Below are 24232 nucleotides of genomic sequence, written 5' to 3' on the forward strand. Positions count from 1 at the left end.
ATTGTAGGAATGAGCACAACTGCATACTGATGACGCATTTGCACAATTTATACAACAGTTCTGCACCCTCACTGTATGTCTTGGTAAAATACAAGATGCATGGACAGAAGGGCCGCTAGGAAAATGCCAAGAGACAGAACACCAACCAGAGATACACAGACGCTGATAGATGGATGTCAGGATAAATGCGTGAATGGATGAGCTCGCTTCAAAGAACAAAGCAAATCGATGCTGTTTGCCCACAGACCTGTGTCCAAATAAAAAACGCCCAAGACAGCCTCACAAAAGTCGTTAAAGATGCCTTCCTGCCATACATTAGGAGCTTTAAAGTTATCTAAAAATGGTGGCTTGGGGACAGTAGTACAGCTAAGGGAAAAACATACTTCCATTGTATTCCACAAGCCCATTCTGTGAGCTACTTAAGAGTCTGAACCAATTCTCTCTCTCGACTTGGCTGTTACCATTCTCACTCGCTTTGCGTGGTCTCGGTGGAATTTGTGATGTGATGGCTACACAGCGGAGTGCATCGCTGAAGATCATTGGGCCTCGGATGCAACGGGTCGGGGGCAGAAAAACGCTCCTCTCGTGTGTTTCCTGCCCAGTTTTAAAGTTTAATTTCAAAACGGCGCCAAAAGATTTCGAGATGAAAACTGCTGAAGTGTCCCAGTGACACGCGATGGCAAGCCCACTGGCCACTGTACATTGCTAAGTTGGCTTCATCCACTGAATGAAAGAAATTTGACAACAGGGACAGCTGTTGAAACTGAAAACTCTCTTTCACGTGGGGCTTTATGCTCTCCCAGGCCGCTTGGGATGACGGCGGCGGGTAACCTCGGCAATGACTCGACGTCAAAATAGACTTGTTGCAGAAACCCACTGACCAAACACACAAAAAAAATCTAATATTAAAGAATAAACTGCCTTGAAACGATCCCAAACCATATTTAACCACTTAAAATAATCAATGGAGCGCTTCAATGCAACAGTCCGTGCGAGGCCTAAAAGCTACCGGACAAACCTGACATGTAAGGCCGTGTCCACCCCCCCCCCCCCCTGTTGTTGCTCATAAATGCACGGGGTCCGGTTCGAGACCACTGCTGTCAGCGCAAGGAAAGATGGGAGGTAACATCCATCTCGTCAAGCCGTGTCACGCGAGCCGTTTGGAAGGTAGCCAAGTACACGGTCATACTCTTCACACTATCCCATTCATACCCTTTGCCCCCAGAAAACTAATCCCATTACTAGTGCCACTTGTCAGCCAGCCAAAATGCAATCGTGTGGTAGAGGGGCGCGGGTGGGGAAGAAGTGCAGGCAGCATGGAGTATAAACGCTCCTTCATCTTGGAAGGTGGGTGGAAGGTGGGTGGGAGGTGGGTGTTGGGGGAGGAAGACCATCTTCACTGGGCAGGTTGCGGTGTAAGAACATCGCCAACTCGGAGGGTGTGAAATCCAGCACAATGTAATAGATTCTCACGGCAATATCCGAAAACGCCTCGGGTGGTCTTTGGTTTTAGCGGCACTGCCGGATGAGTTGTTAGCGGCTGTGCGGGAAGCGCAGATGTTCCGTGCGCTCACAAAAAAAAACGAGGACATCAAGTTCCTCGGGCACTCTAGCAAAGCTTCAGGGTTGTAATTTAGAATTTCCTTTTGCAGCTTTGAATGTTGTTGTAGAGACTCATTGTGGATGAGTCAGGCTCAAAACAAACCTGGTATACCACTTTCTGAAACTGCAGGGGTTGCAGACCAACTTAATTAATATCCTTGAGATTGGGTAAAGGATTAGGCCGAATAAGCCTGGAGTAAAATACAAGTAACGATTAAATTATGTACTATGGACCACAACAATAATGGGTTTATTTTTCAGCAAAACACATCTTCAGAGCATTTTTGTTGCTTAAAAATAGATCAAAAGTAGACCTGTCGGTGAAATAGTAACTATTTAATGTTTTCGTTTTTTGTGTGGGAATGAAAATGAATAGCAACAATATGTCAGTTTCCAGCCCCTCTGTAAGCAGAAGAAAAGCCCGATAACGCGATTTGCATGGAGAGGAAAGAATTAGGGAACAAAACGGAAAAACAGAAGACGAAGCTGCTGCTGACAAATGGAACAGGAGCGTTAGGAAAACACTGCGGAAGAAGCTTTTGTAAATGCTTTGGAAGTGACAACAGTGGCTTGGGGAGGGCACAATGCAGCAAGGGTCAATATGCAACACCAGGGAGCACACACATTTGTACAAGTACACACAAGAGCTCACGCACGTACACGTGCACCAGGCACACACACGTTCATGCAAACTCACACACACGGCATGCAAAAAACACATACATTTTCAAAAACACGCGTGCACACACACGTGTGCGTGAGGGCGGACACGCATAAACGTATGCACCCCCCCGCCCGCCCGTGCCCGTACCGCTGCGCACGCACACAGAAGCACCTCAACACAGGGAAATGACATTTTCACACGCTGGCTCGCACTCTCTGCACTCTGAATAGACGGGGGGCAGTTTCACACACACAGTGTTTTTCCAGGCCCCATGCTGCGGAGCAAGCACAAAAGGAGCCAAAAACTCAGTGTCAATGCCCCGGCTGCCCCTCCCCTCAAATCCACCTCGCACTCCCACACTCCCAAGCAATTCCTACTCCCACCCCCAGCATGTCCATCTTCAGATCAATAACAGATATCTCTTACTACCCACCTACTCAAAACAAAACCCTAACCCCACTCGCCCTTGCATTGCCAGCCGAAGTGATTGGTGCACAAGCTGTTAATTGGTGTTAAGTTTTGGTGCCACTAAATGTCCGTTCTTTCTGTGTGAAACAAAGTATGAAGACCTCTAGGGCTAGACGAGCAGAATCACACTTTGCTCTATCCCTTCAGGCAGTCGAAAAGGGCAGCATTTTCAGCGTAAGCACGCAAATTGTGAGCAACTGCAGAGCAAATAGGTGGTGCGTACAAACACAACTTTGATATGAGCCTTGAAGGATTGTAAGTGTACAGCATGAGGCACCGGCTTGGTCATGCTGCAGTAGCTGCAAGCTCCCACTTTGCAAGTTAGTTGCGGCGTGTGGTTAAATTGAGCCCCACGCATAAGCAAACAACTCATTGCAGAGTTGCTTCAATGTGCCACAAAACTAAAATAAAGTGGCTTATTTGTTGCAGTGATTCTTTGCGACGTCCCATCAGCAAAAGGTGCCCCTAAGTAGGCACGCCATGCCTCAACGTGCAAACTATGAGCATGCAAATCGTTTGTGAAAAATACTCACGTGGGTTCAGGATCGGGTTCTACGGGCTTATCCTTTCTCCCCCCTCCCCCTAAAAAAGCCACCCTCCATGAAGGGATTCCCCCCCCCACACACAGATATTGTGGGCGGCTGCTAAAGCTCACGTTCTCCGCCCCAGCAATGACCAGACTCAGTGCCCGTCCCTCCCACATGAGCTCAGCTAGTCAATGGACAGGTCAAGGGGTCAAGCCGTGCAAAAAGGTTTTGAGGCCAGACAATGGGCCATCAATTCCACCATCGTTATGGCAACCGAGGTCAAAGGTGACCCAGCAAGATTGATTAGACCCAGTTGCGGGCAAGCCTTTAGGTGTGCTGTAGTACTGCACTGCTTTAAAATCAGCTTAGTGCTTTATCGCCTTACTTACATTTAAAATGTCAAGAGAAGTCTCTTATATTGTTATTGTAACTCATAATAAAACTGGAATGATTTTTTTGCCGTAAAACAATTCCTAGACATCTTTAACCGCTTAAGGCCTCCGGTTACACGGCTCAGGTTATTTATGTTAAAGGCTCTGCAGAAAAGCGACTGTCATTATGGACCAATGGGCAGACAGCTGCTTCTGAATACTCCACTTACGGCGGTTTCAAAGTTGCCCATTGCCAGCATTGTGCAGATGAGCAGGCGATTTCAAAGGCAAGGTTACCTCTGGCAAAAAAAAAACAGCTTGGACGGCAGATTGAGTTGAATGCCAAATACCACCTGAGCTTTAGACAACACAGCATTGGGCAACCTTGGACAGCTACTGATACCTGCAACTCAAAACCAGCTTGAGCGCCACTCGCTCTGCACCCCAAACCTTTGTGCTCACATACCTTCACGGTCGACTCTTCCTCCGCGTTGCCCTCTGCTGCCCTTCTCCTCTATCCTTCCACCTCTCACCACCACGTAGACCCACCCTAAAGGTCTTCAACCTCTTTCAAATTTGTGCGCACCCTCAACCTCCCCCATCCAAAACCCATCCTCTCCCGAAAGGCTGCATCCTAAGACTATAAATGCGTCGAGCTACAAGGCTGCAGCCGATCGACCAAGCCCGGTCTCCCAAGCGCGACGCTTTATGGTAAAATTATGCTCATGCTCCCAGGAGGGAAAATTATTTTGAAATACATTAAGTCGGGTGTAATGGCAGACTAGCAGCACTCACTCGTGACCTCGTTTGCTGGCACCCTCTGTGGAGTAAGGAGTTTTCCCATGACAAATGTGGCTTTTTATACAATTTAAAAAAATCCACAAAAAATTGTGGGCACTTTGGTTCCCTTCCCCCTCAATTGACTGTAGAAATAAAGCCATATTGTCATCCTTGCACGAGACACACCGTGTGAAACACCACGTGGGAGAACGGTAAGTGTTTACTGCCAATGAGTTTCACCTCTCTCATGCCTTCCAATAACACAAAACCATCTGGTGTGTTGTGTGGAGGTGTGGAGTGCAAGGTGAGCAGGGAGGCAGGTTAAAAAAAATATTTAAGAAAGAAGATTGGCCTGGGATAACTACAACAATTAGTATTAATTTTGTCAAAATAACCCCATTGAATTTTTTTGGGAAACCAATTCTACGCATAACAAAAGGAACTATGACAAATTTTACTTCCGCTGAAGTGTCGTTACAGGTGAGTGTAGCAATATAACCTTGGTATATATTTTAAGAGTTGTCCAATTTATGCTGAATACAAATTTGTTTCCCCAGCCAGAAAAGATGACAAACTGGGTCACTGTAAAGCCAAAGCTAAACGTTTTGTATCATTCTCTAACCAAAATCTCCCCATCAAAAAAATAAACCACACCAATTTAACAATTATTCACAATGTTCTAAGAGATGGAATTGCTTGGCTGCAACACAATTAGTGTATTTTCTGCTTTCAATTTCTTTTAAAATCAGCCCATTATCCTTATTTTTGTTAACACTATTATTATTATTATGTCAAGCAGGACATTCTAGTGGACAGTGTGGCTCTGTCTGTGTTCGGAGATCGTTGCTTTAAAAACATCAATACTCTCTCCCATGATAATGAGCTGCTGGAACATAATCAAATACACATTACGTCTGCTAATTCGTGCGGACATAAAAAGCCCATGGCAATTGCAACAGTAAGCCATTGTGTGCTGGTGTCACAGCCCAACTTGAAGAATTATCCACAATTACTGAACTGCCCTTCCGTCAATGCTTTCGAGGGCTCCGTCACCCCCGTGTGTTGAGCTACCGAACAGACGACCCTTGCGAAAAGACACGACGTTGATGATGACAACTACGACAATAACAAAGGCGATGAACATGGCACATTAATTATGGACACCTTTCCCACTACCTCACAATTAACGTGGCATTTGAAGGCATAATTTAACTGTGTACAGACCACATCACACAATAAATGCCTCCCCTTTCTGCTGTGGCCTTTCGTCTCTCGCTCTCTCTGGCCCCATAGAAATCACCATTTAACACGGGCATCGATACAACGTTCGCCTGAAAACCGCCTCCAGTGCTCGACAAACTGCATTCTGCCTTGAACCTTGGAGCGAGCATAATGCTGCTCGCAAGGGTGCCCTTCCCGTGGGTGTCTGCCTCGTGTTTTGTCGGTGCGCGTTGAGCGAGATCTAACTCGTGGCTCCGGCGCGAAAGCAAGGACGCTCGCTCACAGCAATGAATGTGAGCAAAGGCAGGCCCATCAATTCCTAGAGAAAGAAGGGGACCCAGTGTATGGGTATCTAATGTAGTATTGTAACACAAATGGTACCAACAGTCCTGACTAATACAAAGGCAGGGCACAGTTGCATGTCATATATTGTGTTGAACACAATGAAAATAAGGGCATGTCTTATTTGTCTGCGGTATAGAGATTGGATGGTATGAGGGAAATCATTCAGTTTTTTATTTAAAATTGTAAAGCTTGAAGTTGCAAAACTTTACATTTCAAAACTGCATTTTCCATTCAAATTGAAACTCTTGGAATGTGGTTCTAATTAACAAGGTTTACACCTCATGTAATTAAACACTCAAATCAGAAACTATTAAAATATGTGCGTGTCCTCTTGCCATTTTCTTTGACTGGTGTAAAAAGCCACAGGTTATTTATATTATTTAATATCATTGGAGCACCTTGGACCACAATCCAGAGCTCGTTGTGTTCAGTCCCAGGGTGAGTGGGCAGCGGATTGCCAAAGGGGGTGTGCCGTTGAACAAGCAAATTCCAGCTTTCATTTTGGTAAACATTCGGATGAGTTCTCTACTTTGAAGTTCCTTTCCCATGATGAGTTTTCGACCAGGAAATCACTCGCCAGCCCAAGCAAGAGGCTAAATAAAGAGTGCCAGATGACAAATCAATTCAGTCACACCGAGTCCAAATCCTACAAGAGTTATACATTGTGCACGAGCATAATTATTGTCCCTTTCATTTTCCTTTTCACCTCAAAAAGTGCTAAACTTTGCGAAAACGCTTTGGTAAGGTGCTTGCTAATAAAGGTGGTGGGCTGCCAACATGCACATCTGAACATTCTGTGACATTCTTTCAAAGGAAACGTATTCCAATTTCAACTGGTAAGTACCAGTGCCCCAAATCATAGCACTTAAGGCGAAGAGAAACAGAAGGCAAGAACATACAAAAATTATTATTACAAAGCGAAGAGAAATTATGTGACGATATTAAGGAAAATTGTAAAGTAAAAACACACAGGCTTTGCCTTACGTGTGTTTCCATGTGCATACAAACACGCACAGGTACGTACATGTACAGATGCATACACACCCGTGTTTGTGTGTGTACACACCTTACGTATTATGGGTTCTCTCAAAGGCTATTAGGATTAAGCATTTTGGCCACGGTTGTATTCTCAGGGCCAAATACATTAGAGGTAAACGGGGCCGTCTGTCAAAAGGGTCAAAAAAGCCCACTTAAGGTGAATCTTTAATGAGGAATAGTTTTTGGTGCAGACACACACGGTGTTACCATAATGGCCCCAAACAAAAATGTTACCAGCTTTACACAGCAGGAATCGACACGACACTGCAACCTTAGGGATTTTCTAGCCTCCAGCAGACAGAGATTACACGCAAATAAATGCAACGTTAACACAAACTACGGCGTTCATTGTAATTGTTTTGGTTATCGGCTTGTTTCTGTATGTAATAAACGTAGATGATTTCGGCTATTTACGTGCTCTTTTTTCCCTCGCTTGCAGTCACCGCTTGATTAATTTAGAGTTTCCTTCAGGAAATGAGCATGCTGGGATGGGAATACTTCCTCCTCTTCTAACACACACACTCCTTGCCCCATTTACGTGATTGTGCACACACGCACAGGCACTGCTTGGCAATGGCAGTCAGGCATCTATTTGGGCAGAATTGAAGTCCTACCAAAAAATGCGGTAGTCTGCGGAGCGGTGAAAAATATGACTAACAGATTTCAATTTAGTTGGACGCGAACAAGTTATTGTCATTTCAAAATGCTGTGTTCTTGTAAAATTAACTACATTCTATTAAATGGCATTAGCGTTCACACACATTTTCCAAGGCCTCGTTAATGCGTGCGTTGGTGCACGTAATCCAGATTGTGGCGAGGGGGCTGTGCGGTGAGTGGGGAGGGGGCAGTGGGGGTTTAGCGTGTGGGTTTGGGTACTCGCCAAGTGGCAAGGAATGAAATAAATACAATTTTAATAATATGGGAAGTTTTCTGACCTTGGCAATCGGCCATCCCTTTCGTGTCACCAAAGTCCACATCCTGCTCGTAGAGATCCCTGCGAGGAAGAAAAACACAAAAAAACGCCACAGTCGCGCCGCCGGAGGCTCATTCACGAGAACAACAGGGGCTGGTTTTTCACGTCTTAAAAATCCCGCCGCTTATTGTGCGGTGCTCTACGGAAAAACGCCGGAGCGTTTGAAAAGGCACCGCAGAGTGCGCCAGCATTCACTCCCGGTGGCTTGCAATTAAAACAAGCGGCCCACTTACTCCGCACTTGCCTTTCATTACTGCACACACACATACACACAAATTGGCTGATTGTATTACAGGGAGGCTCTTTTTGCCTTGATATTAATATCTACGAAACACATTTTTTGTTTGATAATTGCATGTATGAATGGCATCTTAGTGACCGAATTTATCTGTGTGTGGGGAGCGGTGGCACAATGTTTAGCGCAAGGTACTATGAACCCAGCGACCCAAATTGATTCCTTCTAGATTTGAAGCTTTCGTGACTGCAAGGATTTATACTCTTAGGTTTTTTTCTATGTGACTTTACCGAAAAAACCTAAGAGTACGAATTGATTCCTGACCACATTGGTGACCGATATCTGAACCGGTCCTGGACCCTCTCCGAGGTCAACTCAGCCTTAAAATGAGTACAGGTTTCCCTTGCTTTATGCGGGTTCGGTTTGTGCAAATTTTGCCTATATGCGACTAACCTATTTCCACCAAAAAAATCGCTCTATGCAGTTTGAATTCACTCTCCATGTGGCTATGTGGTCAGACGTGGGACAACACTGTGTGTGTACTGTGCGCGCTACTCGGTAGGCAGCTGTCCCCTTGTGCGGTTTCTCTTTGTGCACCCTTTTATTGGAATGTGTCTACGGCATAAAGCGAGGGAAGCCTGTACCTAGTGTGGTGGGTAAACCACAATGGGCAGACAAAGGCGGCTGGGCATGGTGCTGTCCATCCACCCCATCGTGTGCCGTGCTGGCATTCATAGCAGCTCACAAACAACACTTGTCTCAACAGTCAGTTTTTTGTTTTAGTATTTGGGGATTTTTTTGGCACCAACAGTCTGTTAAAGGCTACATGGGGGATCTTTTCGCATGGTCTTACCATTCCAGGAACCTGGATTACCTTCCCGGCTATCAATAACACCTTTGGCAAATAGTAACAATCTGTCTTAGAGCTCCCATATTTAATTTAAGGCTTAAAATTTGTACTCTGTATAGTGTGTAAGCATCGGCACGGCGCAAAAAAAGGTAGCCGAGTGTGTTGATGAGCATAGCATCCTCTTTTATGACATTCTGACATTCACAGGTGATCGCTAACGGCACTCGACACAACATTTGGGAAATCTCTGTATGTGTGCGATGGGGAGAGGAATTCAATAAAGGCTGTGTTTTGGTTGCAGTGGCCACAGCACTACAACTGAACCAATGATGTGGGTTCAATCCCAAAAGGTAACTGCCTCGGGTGTGTGGCTTTTATAGGTCAACACAACCTAAACTAAGTGCACTGTGAGGTGTATTGACACAAACCACCGGATGAAAAACAAAAGAGCAGTCGCGTATAGTTATGTTTCCACATACCCAACCCGCCCGCGTGGAGCCAGCTGTAATTTGTGCTCACTCAAAAGAACTTCCGACAACGACTTAGGCAGTTTAAACAATAGGAAATTTAGCTAAATGTAACCAGAGCTGAGAACGGGTCTTGGCGGTTGGGTTGGGTTGGGTTAGCCGAGGTTTTCCACAGACCAATTACAAACAACGCACCGTAAACGAATCCGGTGGGAACTTCCGTAGACAAACAAGTAGTGCTGACTTAACAAGCTGCCGTGCGTAGAACTTGCCATTAAGTTTGCTGACGTCGTGCAAACTGCCGGCGGAGCAAGGCTGACCTCTGACACGCTCTGGCAGTGTGGCTACAACTTTCTCACAGCTCTTTCAGCACAGGTTTTTTTTTCGTTTTAGCTGCTTCGCAAATGTTGGTGGAGCCATCCAAGTGGCTGGTACACTGGGTTGTTCACTCAGGCTGGCTGCATCGTCGCGAACGGGTGAGAACGCGCTCACTGGGGAGAAGCAATCGACATCATGCGAAGAGCTTAAATGGGCCGTGACGTCAATGGCATCGAACTTGCTTGGTCTTACCGGACATCAGCGCACCTGTACATGCAAGCTGGTCTGCATTCGTTTGGCTTGTGCGTTTGACTCAATGTCAAATGACGCTTGCTCCGTGAATTTCTCAGTTCAAGGTGATCTATTTTAGCCACGTACCGTGGCCTCTGATTTACCCGCAATCAAGCAATGATTAAATTACCAGGATAATTAATTGAATGCGCTATGGAAGTGAATGTTAAAGAGAAAATGTATTGGTTGAAAGACACCCAGAAACTGTGACCACTGAACCTAACAGGCCATCTCTTTTCCCCACCCAATAGTCTAAATGAAATTTAAAATGTCGAATCAAATCTTGACTTAAAGCTTTCGTGACTGCAGGAATTCATATTCTTTGGGTCTTTTGGTAAATTCCCGTAGAAAGGTGCGAAGAAATAACAAAATACGACATTTCGATCGCAACACAATCGGTCGTCATTAGGAAAAGGGGGTGGGGGGGGGGGGGTGATGACGACCGCTTGTGTTGCGATCGAAACGTCGTAGTTTTTTGTTATTTCTTTGAACCTTTCTACGTGACTTTACTGAAAGACACAAAGAATATCATTCAAATCAATCAAGGAGCATAGGGGACTTTCAAATAGCTGCCATAGTCACTCAGCTCATGACACAGCCGAAATAAAAAGCTCATTGGTGCTTATTATGAAAACACACATATGCACCGTTGCGTTATCTTTCCTCGCCAGCTATATTTGTTTTAGCGGGAACGGTCTGTGTACGCTGGATTGCTGCCAGCCCGAGGTGCCGTTAATCTGACGTGGGTGAGAGATTTTCGTTAGGAACTTTTTCTGCGAAAATTGTAAAGAAAACAGACACAAAAGTGTCCCTGAAAAGCAAAACGGAAATAAAACAAACAAGCACACACACACAAAGAAATAAATCAAATGTCCGCAGAAACGACAAGCAGGCACGCACGCACGCACTGACGGGGACATGGGTAGATAACTGTATGCACACACACGCACAAAGACCAAGATTCCCCCGTATAGCCTTGAGCTGATTGTTGGGGCATTGGCTGTTAGCGAGTACCTATTAAGGCCAGCACGGCACATGCGAGGGTGGGGGGCCAGCACCACGTATGGCCTCCTTTGTCTCCCCAGTGCTGATGTTTTCCATACCAAGTAATCATTTGAGGCTGAGTCGACCTAGGGGAGGGCCCAGGACCAGTTCAAATATTCATCCCTGTTTTGGTCATGAGCAGAAATTGAACTCGGGTCGCCGGGTTCGAAGCGCAGTGCGCTTATCGCTACACTACCGCTCCCCACACAAAACATGCTTCACATACACACACACATATATCTACCAACTACTCAGTTTGGTTCTTCTGAACATGAATCCCTGAACTTGGACCCAATCCATTAAATAAAATGTGAAGGGCAAACATGTATAAGCATGTAGATAAACAAGATTTGGCTTTTACAGAAGTACAAACCAATATACTTAAGGGAGCCATTAAATGCAGACTACCAGGGAAGATAACGGTGAAAATAGATTGAAAGTATCCTAACTGGCTTGTATTGCGAGCATAATTCGTTCCGGAAACGTGTTTTAAATCCAAAGCACTCGTATATCAAAGCATTCGTATATCAGTTGTGATCACGTGACGCTCGGCAGACAAAGCGTATACACGTACTACTCGTATTACAAGACCTCGCTCGTTTATCAAATTAATAGTTATTTAAACATTTGCTCGTCTTGCAAAACACTCGCAAGACCAAGTTACTCGCAATCCAAGGTTTTACTGTATAGCCTTTATGTATTATTGGGGCACATTTCACGAGTGAGTACCTATTCAGGTTTCCAATCTGCAAAAGTAAACGGTGTGGCCAGCACCACGCCCAGATAAATTTGTATCCCAACACTGGTGTTAAAAACAAAGGCAAAGCTCCCCCGTATAGCCTTAAAATACTGTTGGGACAAGTGCTGTTAGCGAGCACCTTTGAAGGCCAGCTAGGCATACGAGGGGGTGGGTGGCCAACATCACGTTCTAACATAGAAATGAACATATACACACACACAAAAAAACTAACGCATACACACACACTTATACAGGAGAGCACAAAGAGCCATGGCCTTGCTATATTATTTGTTACCATACATTCCACCTTTCAAATCTGCAGAAGTCTCCCAACAGGGCCGAAACAATGAACTAAAGCGGAAATCAGGGGCACATGGACAAGTGAGACTACGGCATTAAACATGGAATTGTCTGAATTCTATGCGCATTTGGTGATGTTCATCTCCACCGGAAGTCCACATTCCTTTGGTGGGTAACATTCCTTTGGTGGGTAACAGTTTCTTCACAGGACGACCACGATTGACATCCTATAAATTGGTACATCTTTTATTGACCTCGGAAGGATGATGAGCCAAGATGCCTGCAGGCCGACATTTTACCTCGTACAGTTTTTATACTTTGAATTACATTGAGAGAAAGCAACAATAACACGTGGATTGGATTTTATACCTACGTGACTTTACCGAAAGAACCAAAAAGTATAGGTCAAAGATAATTTAGGCTAAACCAAAACTAAACTTTTGATTTAAAGCTTTCGTGACTGCAGGGATTCATATTCTTGGTTCTTTCGGTATGCCCCACTGAGCTATACAGCTTTTTGTCAGAAGCTACCTGGCCACAAATGACAGCTCAGTGAAGTGGCTTATCCATGAGGAAATTTACAGCAGCCAAATACTCTTCAACGCACGTTTCTAAACTTAAACTAGCAAGTGGGCTTGGGCAAGGCCCATCAAGTGAAGGGACGACTGTCAGCAGTAAAGAAAAATGACAGTGTCGCGGCCAAGAAATTAAACGCGTCCGAGAGGACATCTACCATGGAGATCAGCTTGTATCCAGGAGCAAGGTGGATTAAATACATTGATCATGAGTTTCCACTTTGAGTCACTGCATCTACCCAGCTGGAATAAAACAGAAGAAGCTCTGCCCATAGTAGTGAGACCTTCATTAAGCCAGTGGGCAGAGAACGGCTGCTGGTGGCACAGACAAATTCTCCATATGCAAGCCGTCTGTTGTATAGCAGCTGGCTGGTGCAGTTGCTCTCCCTGGATTACTTGGCTGAAGAGCAGCCAAACGCAAGGACACCGAGAAACAAAGAAAAAGGCATTGTACTCTATTGCTGAGTGCCGGTTGGCAACCGAGTGTCAGGAAGGGTGAACAAACATCACTGTTCATGTGGGAAGCCTGCAGATGGACGGAGAGGCAAGTGCTAATCAGCGCCGTTGGGAAATCCTTGGAAGCCCTAGCTCGTGTGATTGAGTTATGCACAGCGTGGAGGTCTGGCAGAATTTCTGACGAATGTCAATAAAATGTGGTAATGAACTAGTGGACCTGAAAAATAAAAATATGAACAGTTCCCCAGAATAAATACAGCAGGTCACGTATTTTGCAAGCAGCAACATTGATTAACGCTTTGTAAACAGGAGTTGGGAGGTTCGGCAGATCTCTTTTGGCATCGGTGAAAGTGTATTTCAGAGATCGACATTCGGTATAGAAGAGAGTGTGTGGGTTGTGAAAGTAGGGGGGAGGCCCGTGGACTGTGGGTGTGTTTAAAAACGATGAGAACTTGTCTGCTTTCACACTCACTAATTGCTTGTGCTTTCAAGATAAAAGAAAGAGACGAACAGTAAACAAAAAAACACTGTTACTTTCACACCCATGTCACTCCTTTCCATTTTTAATCTGTTTGTATAAGTCTCTACTTTTTGGCAGCAGAAAAATGCAAGACTAAACTCTATGCTGCCAGGTAGTGATGTCAGGCAGCTTAGCACAGCTGTCAGGCTGTACTGTGAAGAAAGAAAATAACCATACAGATCTACAAAATCGCAGAGATTCTCACGTAGCATTCATAACAGTGCCTGCAACTTTATCATTATCGCCAACACAAATTACAAGCATGACATCTCCCCTATTATCCTCGAAAATAATTTGGTTCAAATTAATGGCGGACAAAACAATTGTGTCGCGATCGCTCTCGGCTCAAAGTGACGTTGCGTTTAAAAGGACAGGTAAAAGTCTTAGGTAACAACGTCTGTTGTGGTGGGAAGCTTTTCTTGCAAGGTCACCCCGAAACAAATTTAATTTTCACAAATCCATCTTAACTGGATCTCCACCACGGTAGCCCGCACGACTCCCTCCATCCTTCTTGACGGCAGATGTGACCTTGGTGATCCGCCTTTGCGGCACTTTTGGAGACAAACAATCGAACAAAGTCACTCTTTCCGCATCATCACACTAACCCACTGTAAGTTATAAGCCGTGTCCCTACCTCTGATCTATTACTATGCTAACTGTTTGACATGTGGTCCTGCCAGTTTAGACTGGGATCATGTGAATACCAAGGCTTTTTGAAAAGTACCCAAGGTTGTATTGTTCCTGTTTAAGCATTGACCTGCCTGTGATTGCATTCGTGTGCTAATGGTTTAAATATGCTCCACTCAGTCCATAATGATTTTCTTGTATTCCCAGACATCAGCCATTCAATTGCTTGCAAACGATGCTGCTGTATTGCGTGTAGATTTAACTCAACACATGCACCTCAAGATGAAATCAATGCTGCTGCTGCTTAAGTTCAAGACTTTTACAAACTCCAATCAACTTGTGCAAATCCCAAAGTGCAGTCCTATTAACATGATTAATCATACACTTTTTGCCTTACCTTATAAGACTTAAATCCTTCTTTTTAAAGCACAAATGTAAATATGACATCAAATAATTTAACTCAGGATTGTAAAACTAAGCCATTATAACCAACCGCCCATGCTTACCAAATATATGAAAGGGAAAAGTCCTGCCATGACTGGATCGTCTGTATTTGTTGCCACTTAAAAAAAATACTTGGGTAAAATGTAAACGTAACACATCAGCGGAGGTAATTTGTATAATAATACAATAATTTACAGCTATTTGTCAACCCACTGCTGGAACACGGTCCCCTCCGTCGCTAACAGATCTCCCATTCCACAAATATCACCACACAAAGCACTGCTCCGTTAAGTTAGGAAGCCCTCGTTGAGGAGGTAAGAACCCAAAAATGATAGCAAGTCTCTTGCAAAGGAGACATGGGATTTAACAAAAATAAATATTCATTGGGGCAAGAAGCAACAGCCAATGCCAAGTGAGTTTTCTGAAGCAGTGCCGAGAAAGCTGGGCAACCTAAATGGTGAACTTCCAACCCAGAGGCGAGCACACAAACCACTGAAGCACCGTGGCCAACCACTCTAAAAAAAGACACAAACGCAGAGGAGACCTTGTATTGGGTGGCCCCTGATGGGCTAAACGCAGACAGGCAAATAAATAAGCCACAGTTCATTTGGCTGAGACACCAACACACAGAGGCCTATGAATTACTCGACCGACAAGGTCGCTTTGTAGCCATTGTCCTTGCGGAAGTTCTGTACGATAAAAAATAAAAGTAAAATACAAGAAAGCACAATAAATAAATAACCCCCACCACTGCGGATGCACCTGACTCCCTGGAGAAATTTATCATTAGCGGACACAAAAGGCGCTGTCCTAATTGTTTTGGGGAAACAGTTCTGTACCAGAGGCGACAGTCCATAAATTAAAATAATGCCAACGCGAGTCAGCTAATGCGGAGGAATGAAAAGCAGTGCAGGCTCACGATGACAAGCCCATTGATTAGTCTTCATCGCCATAATAAATCAATTACAATGTTTCTAAATTGCTTCATTATTAAGGAGATTGTTTTTTTTTCTCCACCAAACACCGATGTCCATAAAGTACGTTCGTTCGTTTTTTTTCCCCTTCCCATTTTTCACACGTCCACAGTCGAAGAAGCGATTTGACCACTTGGTGATTAAAGAAAATGGCTAAGACGGCGGTGAGACCCACGCGAATGTGTTTCCCGGGTGTCGATGCACCCAGAATTAACGGCGCTAATTAAACGCACTCACGTCGTGTGCGAGATGATTCGGGCGCAGGAGTCGTCCTGCCAGCCGCAGTACGGGTCGCGTGCCGCTATGCAGTTCCTGATGCACGACCGGGGCAAGGGCACACACGCACACACATTTTTTTTAACTATCACAAAATTTTCAATACTTTGAAAGTCATTCTCAGATATGAAACGTATAGCACAGTTGTCTCAATAGGTTTCGAACGTGACTGAAGAACAAGACCGTTTTATAGGTGAAATAAATAAAAAGGCACCAAAGTGTGACTTGGGGGAAATACACGAGAGTACAGGGAGCGTGGACGGATAAATACATGCAAGCGGTGAAAAAAGACATCAGCACACGGGCAAACAACACACTCTTGTCTCAATAACTTGATAATGGAAGCAATTACAGCTTTTTAATAGATATCTATATTTAGCAAGCCTGTATGTGTTAGGTCATAAATCCTATCTTAATGGAAAAATTCTTAAATAATTAACTTTTACATTAAGGGGTCATCTAATTAAAAGTTTGAACAATGCTTGTGTGCGTGGCAAGGTGAAGTGTAAAGCTGGGAAGTGGTCGGGGAGGCGAGACAATGAAAAAGGTAACTGGTTGCATCTTGACAGTCCACGTGATCACCAACCTTCCCAGAGCCCGCACCCCCCTCCTTCCCCCCCCCGCAAACCCCTCCCCCCCCCTACCCTCCCGCCAGCTCCCCAGCCGCACGTAGCATCTCAAACATCTCCAGACTCCCCCGCCGAAGCCAGCGACCCTCACGGCACTGGGAAGTGGCGCGAGAGGAGCGAGATGTGAAAGGTCTACAGGCTTATTGGGACTCTCCCAGCCCCCAGCTGGGCGTGCAAAAAACTCATTGCCTGAGGCTCAAAAGGCAGCCAAAGTAGGCAGACGTGGGTCATTTTGAGGGAAAGCTCTAACTGGGGAAGGTGAGGCTGCAGATGGGGAAGGGGGTACCAACTCAGGCAGAAGCTTCCCCTTCAGAGGACTACACATCCACCGATGTATCACGCCCGCACCTGCCGTGCTTTAATTGCAGTCTGCGTTACACGCAGGTGCGGGGGGTGTGGAATTAACTGGAGCGTGCCATATGGCATGCAGAGAGGGCATCAAATCACATTGGTGCTGGTGCTGACGCCGGTTGGCAGGAATGGCACTTTGTAGCCACTGTCCACAAAGACTGCTGTGATGTGTAGGTAGAGGAGGTCATCGACTGGAGTGCGCTGCCTCATTGAGAGAGGCATGCTGGAATCGCCACAACCGCAATATGAATGTTGGCCGTTTTATTTGTGGAGATCGGGGCGTGGAAATGGTACGGCTCTCTATTGATATGCTGTCAGGCAGTACAGCTCATCTTCAACACGAGGTTGAAAACCTTTGGCCTATGGGCCTCATGCTATTTAACGAAACGGTTGACGGGCCAAGTGAATGGAACAACGATTTTCAATTTAGAAAATGCTCATTCTCTGATTAGAAAAAGTTCATCTTATTTCCATTCTTAATCAATACATGCTTGCTAAAACATGCATGCAGGGTCTTTTTTAGAGCGAGGCACTAATGAAAAATATTTCATCCCTGACTGGGGCGTGCAGATTAATTTTAAGTGATGATTAATTTATTTTGTCTCTCGGTCAAATATTTCTCATCATGGTTCATCTGACAAAAGCCACCAGCAAATAGTCCTTGGTGGCTGAGTTGCAAGGCCACAGCCTTAACATTTGTTCCATTTGCACTCGACACTGCTCTCCACATACATTGGTAAAAAAAAACTGGACGATCGCAATCAGGCTTCTGCAGCCTCGTTGCGATCTCTAAGGCTCAAAAACTCGGGCCATATCGCGAGAAGGATATCTCACAATACTGGAATAGGGGAGGGGGCCTTGCATGTAAATTCATCGCCTTTAACGGGTCTATTATTAGGCACTTGACAAAACTGGGACGTTTAGTGTGCTGGGGAAGACTTGCATATGCATCGCTACCTACAAAGGAGGATCTTCTAGGAAAACTGGAATGGTGGCAAGACCCGTAGCTACAGAGCATTGCATGCTATGCATCCAGAAAAGGGAGAAAAAAAACATCCTCCCACTCAAAGCTCGTGGGGGCCCACCAATCCAGATCTCTGTGTGCCACATTACAAGTGAGTGGCACTGTGCTTGGCGAGGATAAATAGTTTATAATCTCTTCTTTATAGGAAAGGGGATGCAGGAGGTGGTGGCTAAGGTGGGGGATTAGGAAGGTGGGTGATGAAAGAAGTTCTTTAGATTTCTCTTTATTAGTTTCTCCCCGCAGGGAGTTACTACCATGGTTCCTCCAGCTTTTATTATATACACTGATTTTTGGTGTGTGTCAATACAAAAAGGTGAAAACTTTTCCATCAGTTTTTAAGCACGAAGCAAACCCACAGATGTGCATCTCAAAACAATTAAGTTCGTCTCAAAACTATAAACTTGGGAACTTTATTGCAATACAAGAGATATGTGCCGGATAAGATGCAAGATACAAAGCTGGTCCAGAGAAGCCAGTGTTTGTTTAGTGAATGGCCGTGGACATTTGGATCTGACGCAGAAACTGAAATGACATTCCACTCGTTCATCTCTGCTCTCTCAGAATTTTGTAAGGAAGCCAAAGTGCATTTTGCTAAAGGGCCTAAGTGCATACATAGCTTGTCATGGCTCTTGACAGCAGCAGCAATGTCAGACAAAATGTTAATAGACTGTAAGTGTTGCTGCCTTTTATGAGCTTCTACTGGTGCTGAGGTCCTGGGTTTGGCTGCAGTCAAGGTTTGGCGTTTATTGAAAGTCGATGAGAAACAATGGCAGGGCTTAGGCCACCTCTATATGTGGGGCTAAGGTACAGATGAGAGCAGCTGGCGACGTCCGTACCCGCTGCCTCGCGGCGGTGTCAGCCCGGCACTGACACCTCTCACGGAGGCCTTCATTGTTAACTGTCCATCACTGTAGTGTAACATTTAATCCAATTAAGGGAGAATATTTGACGATTGTAATTTTGCGTGCAGTTTCGCTGTCACATGTTCCTTTAACCTCGCTGTGCTAGCCATGCCATGTGATTTCACAATGTGTTGCACGAGCATTGTTTTTTGTTTTTACATTCACATTCATATGAGGCACAGACCATGAAGCTCACTGCACATGACAACCTCCTAAAGGCACCGGAGTTGAAGGAGTTAAAATTAATCCTTCCTGAGTCAAAATTAAACTCAGGACCCAGAGGCACCAGCGCAGAACTCAGTACTGCGAGCACATCAAACCATCCGGCGGCCAGAAGAAACGCATGCACACACACACACATATGCTCACATCTGCATAATGATGACTGAAATTTTGCCAAGAAGTCAAAGCCCCCTCACCCACAACCTCTGCATTTACATTTAAAGAGCCTGGCATGAATCGGAATGACTCCATATATAACAAAGCAAGGTCTCACGATCGTACACTTCTAAATAAAGTATCAAAAGTTTATCAGATAAAGTCAAAATGTCCCCTGGACTCAAAGAAAGCTTTCTCACCTTCAAGGTGAGTTTGCAAAAAAAAACATTTCGGCACCGATTGCAGGCCTTCCCCTGGCACTGGCCGCTGCATGCAGAGAACCTGAGAGACGTTTTAATTGAGGCAGCACCCCCAACTTGATGCCTGTAACTACTTTTGCAGGCTCCAACCCAGTGAAGGATGCCAGCCTACATACTTATAACCACATTAACCAGAAGCGCAAAGTTGAAACCGAGGAACGTTATTAAATGGTTATTGGACCATATATAACCATGGCAAAATCCAAACTAAACAGCTGACACAAACATTTAAAGATGCAGTGGAATTGGCACCCTGACACGAAACACAAACATTTATCTTGCCCATCTTTGCTACTAAGTAGCCGCTATCAGCTACCACGGACAAACACATCTGAACCGGAATCTACGGATGAGCCATCCAATGGCCTGAGTATACATATGTATTATTATTGTGCCACGTGGTCTGCTAGTGGTAGCCTTGTGTTCTTTGCTTACGGACATAAATTTTAGAAAATTCTGTTACTGAAGAAATATATATGTCATGTATTTAAAACATTCAGTAAACCCTTAGCCTTCATTAAGCCTTTATGGTAAAAAGCAGAGGTGGTACAGGATGCAACGTTGTCCTAAGTTGAGCGGTCATTAAGAGTAATATTTATTTAATGTGTAGAATTACTTGCGGTGTGCAAAAAAACTCCCATTACCAGAAATGCTCTTCCCCAAATTCGTGTGGATTCAAGATGTTTTACTGTATTTATACAATTGTGGAAAGGTTATGAAGCGCACTCCTCAATCACTCAGAGAAACTGAAGTCTTGGTACAGAACTCAGAGGCATCAATGCAGGGAAACCAAAGCACATGCAAGGTCAAAGAGCACGGCAGGGAAAAATCCACTTCTTCCGTGTCAAAGGTCGAAGGTCGAAGCCCTCAAAAGGGCAAATGCAGAATGTGACTTGAATCAAGAAAGCCTCATTACTCTTCAGTCCATGGGAGAATGCCTTCGCCCTTTTCAGACAGGTCAAATGCTGTGTGGGAAGGAAAATCGGTGACCCCATTGTCACCACTGCATGCCGCCCCCCACCCCCAACCCCGAGGATGGTGCAAACCAATCAACTTAGCGGCGCTTACTTCCTACACCTGGCGTGGCGCTCGCAGCGACTCAGCGGCAAGCGAACGACGCAGGCGGAGAAGGCGACAAAGAGAGCGTGGCTCTCGACGTCCAGCTGGATGCCCAGGATGCGGCGGTCTTCCTTGTCCCCTCTGTTGCACCTGCAGCCGGGAGAATTTAACAGATATTGTCACAGTTCTCCCATGTGTTTTCTGGTTCTTTCCCGCATGTTGCTCAACGTGACGTCCGACGGAATTCGCTGCACGTGATGGGACAGGATCGTATTCAAGCTGAAAACACATCAGAGACACATTCAGCACAACCATAAAAAAACTACACACAAAGTGGTCAAGAGCTGGCTTACCACAGCGAATAGGATGGCATTTCAAAGCATGGTTTCCACTCGCAGCTATAGGCTTGGATGGGTTGCGTCTGGTACAGGCATAAGAATAAATTGGTCTCGCAACTACCTGGGGGTCCATGAGCTGGTTAAACCGCAGACTGCGTACGCACCACACCAGATCAATTATCAGTGTGGAATGTTAAAATATGTACATTTAGATGACCCTTGGGGGAAAAAACTGTCTACTTGTTTTGGATAATACATTGAATATTACTGGAATATTCCCCAATATACTGTAGGGCAGCAGTAATGATTAATTTTTGGTTGTAACATGGAGCAATTACCTACAAGTGAAACTGCCTTCATCCATAAAAACACAATTTTCTGTAATGAGTCCAACTGACCTCAGTAGTGTGCAGTATTGAACTTGTACACCATGATTAAGGAACTTAAAGTCCAACACGATGAGCGATTTCTCGCAAAAATTTGGCTGCAGTGAATCACTGCCCCCCCCCAACCCCCTGCTGTCCTCCACCAGCATTTGTCAGAAATGTTTGAATGATATGCTACTGGCCACAGAAAGGGATATAAAATGTGTAGATTTACAAAAAAAAAATTCAGCACATTCATCAATAACACTGTGGCCGTAAAAAGAAAAGTATCAAATAGCTGACACGTTCTGGGCAATGGCCCCTTTTCCCCCAGCACAGACAGAGGCCAGAGAGGTAGAGAAGCCTATGTGCTGTGGAGACAGACACCATTGGCACAAACGTCGCCGATATACTTTGCTTTTTTTAGGCTGTCTATTTGATAAACGCTTTAATTTTTTTTGTGATTTGTGCTTGTGCACCGCTGCATGACAATTAAAACAACTGATTGGCTACTGTTCCTAAGATATTTAAGTTTTACATTTTACGTCGATGGGTAGTGACATCGCGGATGTCACTGTGTGGTGCCGGCCCTAGACAGGCACGGCGTGTGATGTACTCACATCGTGGACATCACTTGTGTAGCGACATCGTGGATGTCACTGGGTAATGCCGTCTCTAGCGAGGCACGGCATGCGATGTATTACCATCGCGGACACCCCGTACATGTGGGTGTAGTACCAGCCCTAGAGGGGCTCGGTGAGCACTGATAGAGAGCGCCGAGTGGCACCACGCTCAGTGTGCAGTGCTGTCCCCTATAGGAGGGGGTGTGAGGGTAAAGGCCATGAATGGGGTTAATATAGGCCATGGCACTCTAGTTGACCCTGGAAGGCATGTGACGGGTAAGATCTACACAGGGGCCCCAAGTGGGGGCTAGGGGTGGTCACGTGTCGGGTCGAGATCCTGCTAGAGGGTTCGAGAAGGTGGTCGTGGCCAAGAGCGGAGCCAGCCACAGCCAGTGAGGATATAAGCCGGGTCCTCAGAGGGACCGGGGTTGAGCATTGCTGTTGTTATCCTGAAGATCTATGTTCTATGTCCAAGAAGAGTCACCAACAAATGGACCTGGACCCAAGCCGGGATCCAGTCCGTTGTAGCTACTCCCAGTGTGATTAGTGTAATTAGCCTGATGTCCACCACCATAGTGTGTAGTTAGCCTGGTGGTCCACCACCACAGGCTGTTATCTGGTAAAGGGGCAGTTACCCCTTTGTGTTGGTATCAATAAATGTGTTGCCTCCAAAGAGTGCGTCTGTGACTCAGTTGAATCCACTACATATGTATATTCTGTAGATAAATTACGATTTCAAGCTTTAGTGAATGCAGGGATTCATATTCTTGGTTCTTTTGGTAAAGTCACGTAGTAGAGAAATAATAAAATAATAAAAATAAAACAATAGAATTCTTACGACGTTTCGATTGCAACACAATCAATCATCATCAGGTGTGAAAACCACAGCAATCAATTTTCCCTTTTACGTGACTTTACCGAAAGAACCAAGAATATTGTGCAGATAGTAGAGTTTTACTCATAAATTGTAAACCTATGCCTTTGCATGTGTTTATGGTTGCTTTATATGATAACATGTCACCTGGCCTGTTCATGGAACGCTTTAAAAATCAGCAAAAGGGTTATATAAATAAAATGTATCATGAAACAAAAGGCAAACAACTATAATGTATATATAAGTACATAGTTTAGTCCTTATTCAGTGTCTACTATGGCGCTTCTTGGCTTGTCTCTTGTATTCATTAATGGAGCATCTCTTGTCACTGTCCAGCAATAGTCTGAAAGCATTGATGGGCTCCATTGGCCCTGATTGGCGTTTCTCCGTTGTCACAATGTCCTGGTGACATCGCTCGCCACGCTCGGTCGCTCGCTGCTCCGCAGTTCGGTGGGAAAAAATCTAGATGAGAGAGCAAAACATTTTTCTTTAGTGATATGTTGCAACCGAGGCTTTTGTATGCCGTGAGGAGGTTTTCCACCAATTCCTTGTAGATGTTTGCCTTGTTGTTTCCGAGAAAATGTGTTGCCACTAATTGGAAGGCGTTCCATGCCGTCTTTTCCTCGCCACGCAGTGCACTGTGAAATGCATCATCTCGAAGAAGTTCACGAATCTGAGGACTGACAAAGAAACCTTCCTTTATATTTGCTTCACTTAACCTTGGAAATTTTCCACGGAGGTACTTGAAAGCTGCTTGTGTTTTGTCCATGGCTTTGACAAAGTTCTTCATCAGACCCAGCTTGATGTGTTAGGGTGGTAACAAAATCTTCCTTGATTCAACAAGTTGTGGATGATGAACACTTTTCCTCCCAGGCTCCAATGACTGTCAAAGTGGCCAATCTGTCTTGATGTAGCGGGAATCTCTCGCACGACTATCCCATTCGCAGATAAAACAGCAGTACTCTGTGTATCCAGTCTGCAGACCAAGCAAGAGAGCAACAACCTTCAAATTGCCACAAAGCTGCCACTGATATTGGTCATAGTTTATGCACCTCAAAAGTTGTTTCATGTTGTCATAGGTTTCCTTCATATGGACTGCATGACCAACTGGAATTGATGGCAAAACATTGCCATTATGGAGCAAAACAGCTTTAATACTCATCTTCGATGAATCAATGAACAGTCTCCACTCATCTGGATCATGAATGATGTTCAGGGCTGCCATCACACCATTCATGTTGTTGCAGGCTGCAAGATCACCTTCCATGAAGAAGAATGAGACAAGATCCTTTTGACGGTCATGGCACATGGAAACCCTAACATC

General features: G+C 45.0%; 1 protein-coding gene across 2 annotated transcripts in view; it reads right to left on the bottom strand.

Moving 5' to 3' along the window:
• LOC144731598 (semaphorin-6A-like) overlaps positions 1–24232 on the bottom strand; it is a 146721-nt gene that overhangs the window by 6708 nt on the left and 115781 nt on the right. For both annotated transcript variants that reach the window (XM_078612772.1, XM_078612771.1), the window contains 3 exons: positions 20718–20858; positions 16067–16141; positions 7952–8010 (listed from right to left, as the gene is read on the bottom strand). In XM_078612772.1, the coding sequence (XP_078468898.1) occupies positions 7952–8010; positions 16067–16141; positions 20718–20858 (275 nt within the window). The remainder of the gene's footprint in view (positions 1–7951; positions 8011–16066; positions 16142–20717; positions 20859–24232) is intronic.

The sequence above is a fragment of the Lampetra planeri genome, chromosome 39 (genome assembly GCF_965212315.1).
Source record: "Lampetra planeri chromosome 39, kcLamPlan1.2.h2, whole genome shotgun sequence".
NCBI classification, from domain to species: domain Eukaryota; kingdom Metazoa; phylum Chordata; class Hyperoartia; order Petromyzontiformes; family Petromyzontidae; genus Lampetra; species Lampetra planeri.